This window comes from Talpa europaea (assembly GCF_964194135.1).
Source record: "Talpa europaea genome assembly, chromosome: 14".
Classification (NCBI taxonomy): domain Eukaryota; kingdom Metazoa; phylum Chordata; class Mammalia; order Eulipotyphla; family Talpidae; genus Talpa; species Talpa europaea.
Window position 1 is genome coordinate 77,161,293 of NC_140082.1, and position 15,640 is coordinate 77,176,932.

At 47.7% G+C, this 15,640-nt stretch overlaps 1 protein-coding gene across 1 annotated transcript in view; it reads right to left on the reverse strand.

Moving 5' to 3' along the window:
* Positions 1-1,854: 1,854 nt before the first annotated feature.
* GABRA5 (gamma-aminobutyric acid type A receptor subunit alpha5) overlaps positions 1,855-15,640 on the reverse strand; it is a gene marked incomplete at its 3' end in the record, with an annotated part of 60,004 nt that continues 46,218 nt past the window's right edge. Inside the window, exons 7-10 of the mRNA XM_084254303.1 lie at positions 10,432-10,575; positions 7,781-7,933; positions 5,343-5,554; positions 1,855-2,157 (exon numbers count right to left, since the gene is read on the reverse strand). Coding sequence (XP_084110429.1) covers positions 1,855-2,157; positions 5,343-5,554; positions 7,781-7,933; positions 10,432-10,575 — 812 coding nt within the window. The remainder of the gene's footprint in view (positions 2,158-5,342; positions 5,555-7,780; positions 7,934-10,431; positions 10,576-15,640) is intronic.

The following is a 15,640-nucleotide window of genomic DNA, read 5'->3' on the forward strand; positions in this document are numbered from 1 at the left end:
AGGAAAGGGAGACTCTGGGAGAGAAAAGAGATAGATGGAGAAGGACTCACTTCCTTCTCACTCCAGGCCTCCACCAGGGATTTGGGGAACTGGGAGGAGACACGGAGAGTTGAGACAGAGACTCCTGGAAGAGAATGTGCATGAGAGACACATGGAAAGAGTGACAATGGCAGCAGCTACCTTGATTTGTACCTTAAATTTCCTCCTTTTGTCCCAGACTCGCCTGGTGTCTTCTGTTCCTTTCCTGTGCTTCCCGACCAGAGGTTGCCCAGACTTCTGGCAAGGTTTTGTGCCTCAGCAGCCCCGCTGGGGCTGGACATTTACCAACAATGGGATGGATAACTGGGTGTTTCACCGGGAAACTTTCCCTTCTCTTCTCCCCTCCTCATGCACAACCATTCTATTAAAGCTCTCACACACTAAGAGTAAATCTTGTCTTTAGGAGGTGGAGGGAAGAATCCTTTAGATATGTAAGTCTGGGTCCCACTAATGACACAAGTTGTTCCTGGATACTCTCTCCAACTGTATGTAGATCAACTTTGCATCAATGTTTTGCATCAGTGTTCACCAATAGCAAAAGGACTGAGCTTGTACACCTTTCTCACTGAGCTCCCATCTTGGGGACACCCTTAAGTAGAGACCCATGGGCCACTGTACCCATGGAGAAGGATGCATTGGAAAAGAATATCTGGCTTGACCATTTACTCTCACTGTGCATGAAATCAGTTTTCTCTCTACATGCTACTGGACGGAATTGGATCAGAGTTGCCAAGGAAGAGGTTTTCTTCCAAGCAATTTCATGATGGGTTTCCTTTATGTTCTATTTAGGAAATGAGTCCACTAAAATATGAATATTTTTCAAGGGTTGACATTTATCCACAAGACCAGTTCATTTTTTATTTTTTAATGAACATTTAAGGTTCATATACAAAAGCTAACAGAGCAATAATTCAATCATGAAATACGTACAAGGAACTAAAATGGAAAATAACTTGATTACATTTTCTTACCACAGAAGCACTACACGCCAGCTGCAGCCAGAGGTGGTCAGGGTTTCAGAAGGTGAACCACAGGCCACGTGCTAACACTGTCATCACACCCAAGTTTTAACACCGACTTTTTTTTTCTTGGTCATTGTTTGCTTAGTGGAGGGAGTAGGGTTGGGGAAAAATAAGTATTTTTTTCAAAAAAAAAAAAGAATTTTATGCAGTTAAATTTTTCCTTGGGGAAATATTTTATCTGTTAATCTAACATACCATATATTTCTGTTATTCAATTTGTCTGCATAAATATTTGCCTATGCTACTTTTTAAGGTAAGATCATGCAGTACTTTTCTAATTTCAGAACAGTAAGAATTATCAAAGGCAATTAATTTTGTACATAAATGCCCACAGTCTCCTTTTTAATGAAAAATGTGCTCTTTGTGATCTTTGTTTCTTGTGAGAGTTGGTCAAGTAGTAATCATGGAGCATTTCCTAAAATATTTATTCGCTGGGAAAATTTGTATGAAATGACATTTGAAGTATAAAAAACATTGTTAGGTAACACTTGGAACAGTTAAAAATATACTTATCTTGTTTGTAAACTATCAGTAGAAGATACTGAGCATCTGAGTGTCAGAGCCATCGTCTCTGGTTGTTCTAGAAAGTTCCTCGCTTTATCAATGTGACATCTTTGAAACATCTGACGTTATATATAGAAACATTGAGGCAATATTATTTGTACATACTATGGAACATGCAAAAATTTCCTGAAAGACAGTTCCCAGGTACTTTAGTCCCTCAGAGCTTGACCTCGCCTTGATGCCACCTGGCTGGACGTATGGCTCTCTTGGCATCTGGGAGTGCGGTGAGTTACTTTGGGGAGGAAGCTCCTTTAATCACTGGCTCCCTATTCAAATATGTTGCCCAGTAAACCAAGTTGAATGTGCCAAACAAGACTGGGAATACAATTCGGGACATTTTGTCGATCTTGCTGATGCTGTTGTAAGTCTTTTTGTTTTCAGAAGTCTTCTCTTCAGGAGGTTTTACTGAGACTGAAGATGCATTTGAGGTCCCTGCAGGGGTCTGCTCCTTTGGGATGTTTGGGGGGTGGGTCATCTTCCCAGTAGTATAAACATTTGTCGACTTATTTAGTATGAGTTCCCGCTCCTTTTTCTGAAAAAACAAAAAACAAAAACAAAACAGAAGAATGTAAGGGCAGGCCATTTGCAGGCAGTCATCAGCTCACTTCTAAAACCATGAAAGGTTTGCCTCTCAAAAGAGAGGTAGAGAAACATCAACTTAGCTCTAGGAGAGGGCAGTTGTCCACAGACTCCTAAGTCTATAACCCACATGGCCAGTTTTAAGTAGAAAATTCCAGAACAGGCAAAATAATTTACAGTTGGAAAAATAAGAAGACTGGTTACATTGGTGAACTGGGAATGGGAACAGAGGAGTATGATAAGCTCTCTGGTGTGCTAATAAATCTCTCTATCTTATAAGAATTTGGATTAACACAGAACATGTTTCTCAAAACTCAGCAAATATATCCTTAACATGTGTGCTTTTGATGGTATATGCATTTTGCTTCAAAAGAATCAAAGTCTAGAGCCTCCCTGGTGGTGCAAGGGGTTAAACAGCAACCTATGAAGCTATTCGCAGCCACTGCAGCACAAGTTAGATCCCTGGTCAGGGAGCTACCCACATGGCGCAGAAGACCTCTCCTGACTCGCCTGCTGCTCCCCTCAGCAGTGTATTTCAGTCAGTCTGCCTGTTCTGTTCCCCACTCTGTCTCTAGTGAATCCTCTCACCCCCCATCTCTGGCCTGTACCCCAGTTCTTGTATGCACAAATAAATAAATCTTTTTTTAAAAAAAGAGTCAAAGTGTAAAGAAGTTCTGAACTCTAGTCCATGATATGTGTGTAGAACTATTTAGTGGAAACCTATTTTCCTGTGATATTTACTTTGAAATGCATCAAAGTCAATGAGGTGGATCGATCTGCCATGGGCAGGGTGACAGGCAGTCAGCCTCTAGTTCTGGCTCCTTCAGGGTCAACTTCAACTTCTTCCTCCAATGAATCTTGCTTCCTCCTCCACCCATGCACAGGTACTCATGCCTGGAAGTTACCTTGAATCCCAACTCTGGCCCAGCATTTGCTTCTGGACAGCACAGCAAGTAATGGTAGTGAACACAGCCTGTTTTTCACATACTCTCTGCTTCTAAGTAAAAGTTGGGTTATGTTCACCTGCTCACACTCTGTTGACCTACCTGTGCTCAACACCAGAGTCTAACGTATGCCCGAGTGCCTGCAGCCGCCTAGATGTTTCTGTTGCACAGAGCATTTGGGGCTTAACAGACCACAACCTTCTGGGGAACCACACTTGGTTCCCTAAGCCTTCTTGAGGAACATTTTTGTTCTGAAATATCAGTGCTAGTCTGGGGTTGTACAGTGATGTTGCTTTCAGCTCTAGGTTTCTATCCAGACTTACGGCAAGTTGCAACAACAGTGGGACTGAGTGTGAACATGGTGGCTGATGATAATAGTGAATCCACCCAACAACATTAAGGTTCTCTTTGTAACCCTGGGTTCACTTTCCTTCTAGACTCACAAACAGGAGCCTGACTGCCTCAATTTATGCAACAGACTCCTACCTGCTGTCTCCAGCCCACCATGCATGGACATTCAAGACCCACCTGCATAGCAAACATTTACCTTCCCACAAAACATTACTAGGTATTAGAAGCCCCTCTCCCCTGACTCCATTCCTGCTCCTCCCCCATAAACATTTGCCATGGCTTCCTCTGTTGGCATGACCAAGTCCAGGAGCTTTGGCTAAGAATCCTGTGTAAGGGGCTTCCCAGGTGGCGCAGCAGTTGAGCGCTGGGCTGCGAAGCTGCCCGCAGCCTCTGCAGCACCCGTTCGATCCCCGGCCACTGGCGAAGGTCCCAAATGGCACGCAGACCTCACCTGCCACGCTTGCTGCTCCCCTCAGCAGTGTATTCAGTGTATTTCATAGTCTGCCTGTTCTGCTCCCCACTCTGGCTCTGGTGAATTCTCTCACCCCCCTGCGCTTCTGACTGTACCCACTGCTTGTATAAATAAATAAATAAATCTTAAAAAAAAAAATCCTGTGTCTGAGGATGCCCTGCCACCATAAACATTTTCCCAGCTCCCCACCAACTGTCCACTGAGGTGAGCTCGCTCTTGCACCCCCGCCCCCAACACAAACCCTCACTTGAGTCTGTGCTGGCCAAACCCTTGTCTCCCTTCCCTCTTCCCTGACAGAGCCCAGAATGGGTCTTTCTCTCCTCCCTTCAGCTGGACTCCAGGTGGGTCTTCCATGACTGAAACATGGACATGGTGGGGATCTGAGGCACTGGGAGGTAGGAAAAGTGAGATGGGCCAGGTCACATCAGAGCCTCTGACTTTTCACGGGAAAAGAAACAGCAGTGTTAAAGGCAAAAGGCAAGCATGGGTCTGCACTGAGAGAGCTGAGTGTCCTCAGCGGAAGGGGAATGTCCTGTGCCAGCCACTATTGGTTTGTGACTCTGGTTAGAAGGCCAGGACATATATATAATTCTAGTCTTCTAGAACATTCTTTAAGCTGCTTTTTCAAAGGGCAAATTAAGTTTTATTTCTATATCTACCCTGAAGCTTTAGCTTGCTCTCAGAACAAAGGATTGTTTGTTTGTCTAAAGCCTGGTATAATTAGCAGTTTATCATGAGCTGTTTTATTTTCTATTCCATGTTTTTTTTTTTTTTTAATTTTCAACTCCCCAAGGACATGGTTCAGCTTGGAATCTTGTGCAACCTTTTTTCTTCAAACAGTCCTCTAAATACCCCAGCGATTAATTGCTTTGAACAGTCATGCTTTCCACAATCAGTCATGTGGATCGCTCAGGCGAGCCAAATCGTCTTGTCAGAGGAAGTGGGTAAGTTTTGCTGATGGGCTGCTTCCAATAAATGGCACGTCCCCTCACGACCTTAAAGCCACCTTGCAGAAGACACACTGCTTGATAAAGTGGCAATAGAGCGAGCAGAAGGATAGGCTGTGCAATTCAAAACTGGACAAGCAAGCCTTTGTCCACAAGCAGGCAGGAGGACTTTGTAAAGTTAATGGACGTGAGTACACGTAAACCTGAGCCTTTAACCTAACATCGGACCTTTCTCTTGAAGGAAGCTGGTGATTCAAAATAGAGTTGAAACCTGTTAACAGGAAGGAAGTCTTTTTGAGAACCTTGTAAGAAAGGAAAGGGGTCACTGTGGGGAGGGAGAAAGGGCGAGAGACACACCTCATAGTTCAACGCAGAATCAGAATCCAGGTTTTCTCTGGAGCAAAGAGGAAAATTAAGTCAGTACCTTGATCTTGGCAGCTTCCAGGGCTTTCTTGCCATCCCAGGCCCAGCCTCGTTTTGTGAAGTAGTTGACTGTGGCAAACTCGATGAGGGCGGAGAAGACAAAAGCGTAGCACACGGCGATGAACCAGTCCATGGCAGTGGCATAGGCCACTTTGGGGAGAGAGTTCCGGGCACTGATGCTGAGAGTCGTCATGGTCAGCACAGTGGTCACCCCTGTGGGTGTCAAGGATGGGGGGTGGAGAATGGAAAGAGGGATCAGTACTGGCAATGGGTCCCAGGATAACATCTCTGAACGTGACAAAGACAGGATGGGAACTGATCGCTTTCACTCCCAGGCTGGACTTCCCTGTCAATGGTTTTCATAACCTTTGCTATATTTGTAGCATTGACATTTTTATTTGATTTTTCTTGTCAATATGGTATTCTTGTAGAATATGCTATTTTTGCTATAGACTATGATAGTCACCAAGGAGGACAGTGGGTTTGATTTATGCACTTACCCTAGCCATGTTCCTGTTGCTTGTAAGCAATCTCAGCAAAGATGTGTCAAATGAGGGGTATTTCTTGGTGGCACCTGACAATACCCCACAGAGAAAGGGCAGTGGAGTTCACAGAGTGTGGACTGAAGTATTTCGCAAAGATAAACTATGTACCTTACGAGTAGTGGGCTGGAGACAACTGATGAGACAGACTGGATTTCAACTGGATTAACCAGCTGCAGACTTGCAGGAGCCAGGATGCAATTCCAGCTTCATGTCTGACACCATGTGGCCCCTCACCCCCTCAGAGAGTGATTAGTGTGATCTCTAGACTGCTGTGCCAGATGCTGTGGCTGCTGTTGCAGTTTCTGGGGAAGCTCTGTAGTGACCATATAGTGAGGCTAGTCCCTTGGAGGGGGTCATCCTTCTAGGACTGGCAGATTAGGAAACATCTACCAACTGCTAGACTCCAATCTAAGCCACATCCTCAATGTGTGTTATGATCCCCACTTTGTAGGTCAAGAGCTTAAAGACTTAAAAATATTTAACAATAGCCTCAAATTTGACAGCTGGCAACTGAGAACCCATAATCATACCCAGGTCTGCCAGGCCCTTACAAACCTGAATGGCTTCCACTGTTAACCATGCCTTCCTCCTCATTGCAGTCTTGTCTGCACTAATGTGTGTCTGTGTACATGGGGTGTGGGTGTGATACACCTGTTTATATTGTCCTCTCCCCCAATTTCCATGTCAAAGTCTTAACCTCCAGCACCTCAGAATGTGATCTTACTTTAATTAGGGCCTCTACAAAAGTAATCAAGCCGGAAAAAGGCCTATAGGCAGATCAAATACAATGTGGTGGGTGTCACAGATGTGTACACAGGGAAATGCCATGTCACTATTGGAATCATGCTGCCATGAGCCAAGAACTACCGGAAGCTAGGAAGTGACAGGCCTGGAACAGACAGAGCCTTCCCTAACAGCCTCCGAAGGAACCAATTCTGCTAACACCTTGATTTTGGACCTGCAGTCTCAATCCATTTCTACTGTTTACCTAAATGCCTACTGACCAATGATGGGATAAAGAAGATGTCACACACACACACACACACACACACACACACACACACGTCAGCTGAGGCTCTGTGAGTCTCAGGAGAAACTGTTACCATTATGTAAAGAATGCAGATCAGCTAAATTTAGGGCTATACTCAGACAACCTAATCAGAGAGGCCTACCTCAAGGCAAGGCAAGCATTTAGAGAGAAGGTTTTGTCACATCAAGTCACCCTCCGCTCTTTGATGCCCCAGATCCCTTAGCATAGGATATAAACTCCCAGTTTGCCCCAATTACTTTATAATTTATAACCATGTAAACTCTCCCTACGTATATTATTAAATTTGGTCTTTTTGTCCTACTAATCTGTCTGATGTCAATTTATTTGTTTCATTCAGCCTCAGTAGAACCCAGAGGGGTAGGGAGTATTTCCCCATGTCTGCCATATGTGATATTACACACAGAATTCATGACTGCTGTACCACATATGAAATACTACGATTGCCACTTGGGAGCGAATTTTCAAAGAAAAATTCAAAGAAAACTGCTTGATAACATGTCAAACAGTTCTTTATGAGATCTGCAAAAATACTACAGTAAAATCCCACAGAAGACAGATTGCTGGCAATTTCAAATCTATAAATAAGTAAATACATAAATAAATAAATAAAATAAACAAGGCTACCAGCTTCAAAAGGGAACTAATGATCAAAAAGAACACATATCCCTAAGCCCTCCTTCAGAGCACATCCTAAACCCTAATCCCTACCACTGAATTCCTGATTAGTTGGCACCTTTGTTTTCCAGGATCGACAGGTAGAGGAGAGCAGAGGCTGTTGTTGGTTGGCTGAGGTCAGAAGCAGCCCCAGGCACCAGTGTCCAGACCCAGCTTGGGGACACTCACCAAACACGGTTCTGGCTGGGACGGATTCTCGGTTCAGCCAAAAGGACACCTGTGACAAGATCACTGTCATGATGCAGGGAAGGTAGGTCTGGATGACGAAGTACCCGATCTTCCTCTTCAGGTGGAAATGGGCTGTCATGATTGTATATTCACCTGCGGATAAGCACATTCATGCCGTCAGCTCACACAGTCCTACCTCCCCTGGGTCCTGACCCCAGATGAGAGCCGTCCCAGGAGCCTGGCTTCACCACACCTTCTGGCTGGACAAGGACATTTATGGGTATCCTTCTGGTGAAGGAGTGGGGAGAGGTGGATGCAGGGATTTCTGAATTGTCAGTTTATGTAAGGAAGTCTGCTGACCCCAGCCTCTGATGAGTCTTTTCTGGCAGATGTTTTTTCTAAGGAAAATCAGATTTGTGTTTTTCCCTAATCCCTGGACACAATCAGTGCCACTCTCCACCCACCCCCTGCTGCTACAGCCATTAGGATTTCAGGATTAAGCCTCCCCAGATGTAACTTGGCACATCACAGAGCCCAGTTGTGGGGGGAGAGTTTTTTTCCCTGTTTCTGGCCATGGAGGACGCTGGAAGGAACTGGGCCGCCACCCTGGGCAGGCCCGTGCTTGATCCCCTGGCCAGTGGAGAGTGAGGAGCAGCGGCCTCCAGTTGGAGGTCAGCGCCCCAGCAGCTCCTTCCTTCCACTGGCTACCAGGTAGAAAGCTGTAGTCCTCACTCTGAAATCCTGAACATTCCCTCAGCAATGCCCAGCGCCTTCTGTGGGTCTGCTTGGCTGTGTGGGAAGTCTGTGGGGACCTTTCGCTCATCGCTGAGAATGATGCTGTCCTGATGGTGAACTGGTAAGGGGGTGCGCTGGCGGCTGCGATGGGGTGGGGAGACAGCTAATGGAGGGGAGTCTCCTTTGTACTTGAATTTGTATCTCCCTGGGGAGATGGGGAAGATGCTCTGAGAAGCAGAGGGAGAATCCAGCTAATCTGAAGATGACAGTTTTTTGGTTGAACTGTGACGGTGTGGCCAGGGAGTCAGGCTAACCTGCAAATGCGGGGCGCTGCTTTGGGCCCCCACGAACCCAGGTGGAGTCATCTATTCAGGGCTGTGATGCCAGTTGCCTGGACAGTGTGGGGACTTTTGAGGCTGATCACACAGCTTTGACGCTAGCTGTTGGAACCAAAGCCAGAGCTTAGCAAGGCCGGCTGAGGATGTGTCCCGAGGTGACCTCCCTCAACACCATACATTCCAGAGAGAAGGAACCATCAAGAACAGGTGGTGAAATCTGTCCTTTCACAGAAAAAGAAGCCCCCAAATATCCGCCACGCCTGGAGACACTCAGGCGGTGGTGGGCCACACCTCCACGTGGCTCCCAGGCAGGTGAGAGCAGGTGAGAGCAGGTGAGAGCAGCTGACTCCATCACAGGAGAAAGAGACTAGACTGGCACAAAGAAAAGGAGGCAGTGACATGGACTGGTCTTTATAACGTCCCAGTGTTGCCTCTTCTCAGCTCCCGAAAGGAGGCGACCCAGCGTCCTATGTCTGTGCTGTGGAGACTGAAATGACTCTACTTTTCCTTCTCTTTCTGTCCTTTTCAACCTGTTTTATTTTTGACTTGTGGGTGTCAGTATCAGTTCATCTTAATGCAAGAAAGACCATTCTTTTTAGAGTGCAAATAGGGGTAGAAACCCCACTAAGAGTCTTTTAAGAACTATGTGAGGCAGCTTGTACCCTCAGCAGCCTCCATTAGCATCCCGGCAACAGCCAGGCCAGTCGTTTTCACTTGTTTCCATCACATCTGGCCGGCTTCCTCTTCCTTCCCATGGCGAGCAGGGTCCTCCTAGGCCCCCTGTCTCCCAAGATGGTCAGTGGGGTCCGAGGGCAGGACAGGACACTTCGCTCAGGGGAAATGCGTTGAAGGCCCGTGTGCTGCCTGCTTTGAGGGGCGGACTTGCTGACAGCAGTGCTGACCAGGCTGCTGTGGACACCTACCCCAGCCTTCAGGCTTGCTCTACCTTCATGTACTTTTCTCCTCTGCCACGAAATCCCTGGAAGTCCCTTCCCTCTCCCAGCCATGACTAATGAGCATGACCATCAGGGTGGGCCTCTGTGGCCAGGAGGCGCTGGGGGACACATCTTGTGGCTCAGGAGCATATTCTGATCCTCTGGACACTCTGTGCATTTGTGTCAGGGGACCCTGGAGCTCAGGCCAGACCAGCTAAGCCTGGGGGTGAGCACCTGCTTCCCTCCTGGAAGGCCTCAGCATCCTAGGCTGCTTGGCTGTGCCAAGCCGTGGAGAAATCTCTGAAATCTTCAAAGCAAAAGGACAGGGAGAAGGTAAATGAGGTATTTGCAGAATGCTGTGTACCTTTTCTGTGGAGATGCTCCCTGTGTGTCTCAGCACTGGGGCAGGGATGTGTGATGTAAGCAGCGCCCTGCTCTCACGGGGCAAATGTGCGTAAATTAATGCCTGGCATTAAAGGCCACCACCGCTGGTGCCTCCCTGTGCAGCTGCAGGAGTGGGGGGGGGGCCCTGATGTGAAAATTGCCTAGCGAGCGGCCTGCACAGCTCCACAGCCAGGCCCTGCAATGCCTAGGTGAGTTGGCCAGAGGGGGTGTGCTTGGGCACACTATGTGGGGGACTCACCTGTGCTGGTGCTGATGTTCTCGGTGCCCACTGTCTGCCCCATCAGGTGGTACTGGTTCAGCCTGGACCCATCTTCTGCCACCACCACCGACTTGGTGGTGCCATTGGTCCAGACATAGACGACTTCGGAATTAGGGTATGCATCTGGATTGGAGGGGTGCAGAAAGTGAGATAAACACAACTATTTGCAGGTTATTATAAAAGAATAGAGATGACTGGAAAGTTTGGAAAGTCAAAGTTAGGCCGGGGGTCTGACTAGGGCAGAATCACTGCGGTCTTACTCTTTCCCGAAGGGGTGAGTGCTGAGGAACCAGTCAGGCTTCCTGGTGTGCACTGCCACAGGGGCTGAGACCACATTGCCTGGGTTCCCCAAGCTCTGAGGGTCTGATATCCCACTTAAGCTCCATGCCTCAGTTCTCCCACCTACAGAACAGGGTAGAGACAGCACCTACTTCTTACGGCCGCCTTTACCATGATGTGCCCACTGCCACAACATACTGCCCCGGAGCACCCGAAGCAGCCTGATGGCATCGGCGTCACACTCAATTTCCTAGGGTGGGCAGAGTCTAGAATTTGGGAAATTGAAGAAGGAATGGGGAGGGGGGGGGCACCAGAGCCATGACCACTGCAACAGAAGGACATGGGAATGTGCTGTCCTGGGTCCTGGGCTGCAGATGCTAACAGGGATGGCCAGGGTGCAGCAGGACCTGCACCTGGGGAAGAGTGGCCTAGGCATCTAGACAGATCTGCTGGGCCCCCCTGGGGGCGCAAGGGGTTAAGTTGCTGCACTATGAAGTATCCTTAGCCACTGCAGCACGACTTAGATCCCCAGCCAGGGAGCTACCCACACAGCACAGAAAACCTCTCCTGACTCGCCCGCTGCTCCCCTCAGCAGTGTATTTCAGTAGATCTGCCTTTTCTGCTCCACACTCTGTCTCTGGTGAATCCTCTCACCCCCTGCACCTCTGGCCTGTACCCCAGCCATAATTATACCCCACAAATGTACCCCTGAACACACATATACATAAACCTTTGGAGATATCTGCTACTTAGGAGGAGCGGCCAGGGCATTTAGTGGGCTCTTTGCTCCTAGCTGCTTAAGCAGAGCACGGCTCCCATTTCAGATGGAACAGAGTGCCCCACAGTGGGAAAACTGCAGATGTCTCAGGAGATGGGACTGAGCCCCAGAAATGAGCTGCTGAAGTTGGGAGACGGTATCCCTGAGCATACTGGGGGGCTCTGGGACCCTCCATCAGGCAGGGCTGGCCCGCTGCACTGCCAGGGAGGCTGTGGAGCTGCCGTTCTGTCTGGTGTCACAAGCCAAACGAGGATCGGGGTCTCCACAAGAACAGTGTCTCCAATAATTGACTGCCGTGATTAAGCATGCAAATGCCACATTTCTACCCTTATTTGTACTTTTTGTACAAAGGAATATTCCTAACAGCTAAAAAATAATAATAATAAAACTAGCATTTGTATAGAAAACACGAACTTAACAGAGAAAAATGCCAGAAGCATTAAGGTGCTTCATGTGTGATTCACCAAAGGGTCACCTTCCTTCTCCATAAGGGGATATTTTGAATTTTATGGTAAGAGTTAGTGCTTTGTAGTCTTACCTTCTGGACAGGAGTCATAAACAAAGTGCGTTTTTTGGCTTTGTCTATGTATTGTTTATGAGATCTGGACATTTTTTAAAACCCACTGGATTCCTATTTTGTTATGTATTCTGATACACACACTTTTTGTTACATGTTTTGCTGATACCTTCAAATTTGTGCCAATTTCACTTTGCAATGGTGAAATGGTACATTAAAACATCAGAGCAGGAATTAGGTGAAACAATGATGGGATTTGTGTTAACAAACATTAATTTTAATGTTTTTTTTTAATCTTTTTGTATCTTCTTGCAAAGGCCCTTCCTGCTCCCAGTTCCTGACATATTACATGTGCATTGTATAAGTTGGAACTTCCACATTAGAGCCTTAATCTCCCAGAGTTGTCTTCTGCTTATATTTTTGCACTTAAGTAGCCAAGAGCAGCTTTTCCATGTGGTTGCCAGGGTTAAGCCCCTTCCCCTCACACACGCAGGGCCGCCTTTGCCTGGTGCTTCCCTCTCACACACACCTCCACTTTGCCAAGTTCTCAGTTCTACTTCCCATTTCTGTCCCCGTTTCAAACTCCCCCATCGTAACTGCAGCCACTTTAGAAGACACTGGGAGCTGGAGGGGATAGGGCCCCCCTTTTTTTTTCTTCAGGAGGCCCTTGTGGTTCTTGGTTCTCTGCTTATCCAATTACATGTTAGAATCAGCTCATCGAGCCTCATTAAAAGCGCTCTGATGGATTTATATTGGAACTGAATTGGGCCTATAGAGTACAGGTTGGGGAGACATTCATCTTATGATACTGAATCTTTTTAATTATGGACATGCTGTGTCTCCCTGTGGGTTTAGGCTGCCGTAGTGTAAGTGCCTGACAACAAGCTATTTTAATATTTCTACGCAACTAGGTAAGAATAAGTTCCTCTTTAGAAAGCCCTCAGTGACCCAGATAACTGAGGGCTTGAGTGACCCTGCTTTTCCTTCCTGAGCCCTAATTCCTGCTCTTATGTTTTAAATGTACCAATAAAGAGTGAACCATGGAACTGCAGACACGCCACCACCCCTCTGGTGGTTGTGGCCGAGGCGTGTCTTACAGTCGCAGTAAGAACCACCGGGCCCGTGGGGCTACAGTGGAGGTTCAGAGCCGTGTATGGGACTGGAGCCAGCACTACTAGCTCACATGTTCCTCGCCGCTGCCACCATTCCCCGCAGGCTGAGGCCTGGCCTCAGCGAGCTCCTATGCCGTGGAATCTTTCCATGCAGCTGGGTCACTTCCTACAGGATTCTCAGCATCTTTTACCAGGTGCTCCCTGCAGGCCTGAGCTACTCCAGCTGGTCATAGCGTGCCTGGGGCCAGCAAGGCCATGTGAGTGTCACCTTATTGGAAGGCTGCTTGGCAAGGGTGGGTCAGACCCAAGATAATTAGAAACACAGTTCTAGCCCCTATCTGCATGATGCAAAATACCGGTAAGCGGGCCCCATGACAGTAAATAGGAGCTACAAGGACATCACGTTTAACTGATAGTGCAGGTAGACACTAGGTGGTATTCTCATCAGATTTTTAAAAAATTAACATGACCTTCCATGTTCAAGGTTTAAGTAACATAGAAGTATGGTTTGCATCTTGACACAAAAGAGCCATCAGCAGGGATGTCTCTTCTCCACCGGGGTGAGGTGGTATGTGCGGCTCAGGGTGTGAAGGTGTGGGGCTGGCAGTACCCTCCACCTGGCCAGCTGCTTTCTAGGCGTGTGGTCACTCTCAAGTCCTCGGAGTTCACACAGGTGACAGGGAGACATCTATCTTTTTCCTAATATGTAAATACTAGAGGACCCTGACTATTGCAGCTCTTGAGCAGACCAGCCCTTCTGGATTCTGCCAGGGCCAGAGTGGGGGCAGACCCTGGATAGTGTGAGACAGGGACTCTGGCTTCCTGCTGTCCCCAGATAGCTGTGGGGCTTCTGTCCCTGCTCTCTGCACACCTGTCCTGCATCTTTCCCAGCTTACCTGCCTGGTGCTGGGGAGAGCTGCTGTGCTGGGATGTCTCCCCTATAGGAGAGCTGAGGACATCCCCAAACACTCCCCACTCCTTTTCCCGTCCACAGGGAGCTGTGATACTGATAGGTAGGCAAGGCCCCTGGGCCCTTGAGATGTGTGAGTAGGTTTTAGAAACGTGAACCCTGAATCTAAAACAGGTGCTCAAAGCTGGGGGTGCAGTGACCATGGCCAGTTCTGGAGTTAGGAAGGCTCAGGCACACAGACATGTGTCTAAGGAGAGCGTAGAGCCCAGGAGACTGTCGCTCCTGGAGCTGTCTGCTTGTCGCCGCACCTGCTCAAGTAAGAAGGGAAAGGGGCAATGAGCAGGTGAGACGCAGATGATGGTGGACAGCAGCCACGGAGGCCTTCTGGAGAGTGACAGAGGTCGAGGTGCACAGGTCTCCTGCAGTGTGAGCCTATGAGGATGCAGATGGGAGTGATGGAAGCACAGGGGCAGGGACTGGGGCTGGGACAAAGCCCGGAGGCACTGACTTCCAGCCTGTCTGCCTCCTGGCCTCGGGGCCACTTTCCACGGAGGGTATGGGGGTGTCACAGTTTCAGGTTGTGATCCCTGGGCTCTGAGTTTGAGAGGCACATTGGCCAAGGCTCACTGCTGTTGAGGAGGAGGCTGGTTCTGTCGCTACACCTGCTCGAGATGAGTCTTCTAAGCCTCCTTCTCCATTACGAGGGTGGGGAGGGGCAGATAATGATCTTGCCTTGCTTTAAGGACCAATATAATAATCTCAACAAGATAAAAGTTACTTGGAACCACAATGTGATGCATAAATGTCTACTTACAATGCGTAATAATTCATGTGATCTTGTTTTTTATACTGCCCTATGAAGACTGGTAACCTTAGCAACAACATCAAGAGGTAGTGTGGAATGTGGTGTATCAGTTCAATATCCTGAGTTCCTCCTTCCTCATCAGATTAAGGATGGGAATAAATGACCCCTCATGTCAGTTTCAGCACAGGCTCTTAGTGACATTCGATCCCTCCTCGGCTGGGGATGGCAGTAAAGGAGGCCATCTATTTTGCCATGCCATCATCTGTCATGATTTAGAGCTCCAGAAAATGTCTGTTGTTCTCCCATACATCAGCAGAGTCAGGCGAGAAGGCCTGAACCATCTTGACTCATCATAGACTTGGGAATTCATCACCACTGTCTGCACCACTCCTTTCCCTAGGCTGACCCTTTCTTTCCGTCCTCTCCTAGCACTGCAGGTCTGGAACAGGAGGAGGTGATGGCATTCTCACCCCTATTTACAAGGCTTCTCAAAAGCAACAGGAATTTTAACAGTAGCTATAAGAGAAATACGGCAGTGTGACTTTAACATGCAATGCTGGAAAGAATTTCAGTAACTTCTTTATACTCTAAGTCTCCATTTCCCCAACTTTAAATGGAGGAAGGAACACCCATCTCCCAGGGGAACTATAGAGCAGAGTGTGCTCATCAATTTCATCAATTCATCGTTTCACATATATCTGATATACAGTGGGTGCTTAAATAATAGTAGCTATAATAGTCCTATGTTGAGAAGGATTTGTGCTTGATGTCAAAGTCAGTCTTAGGA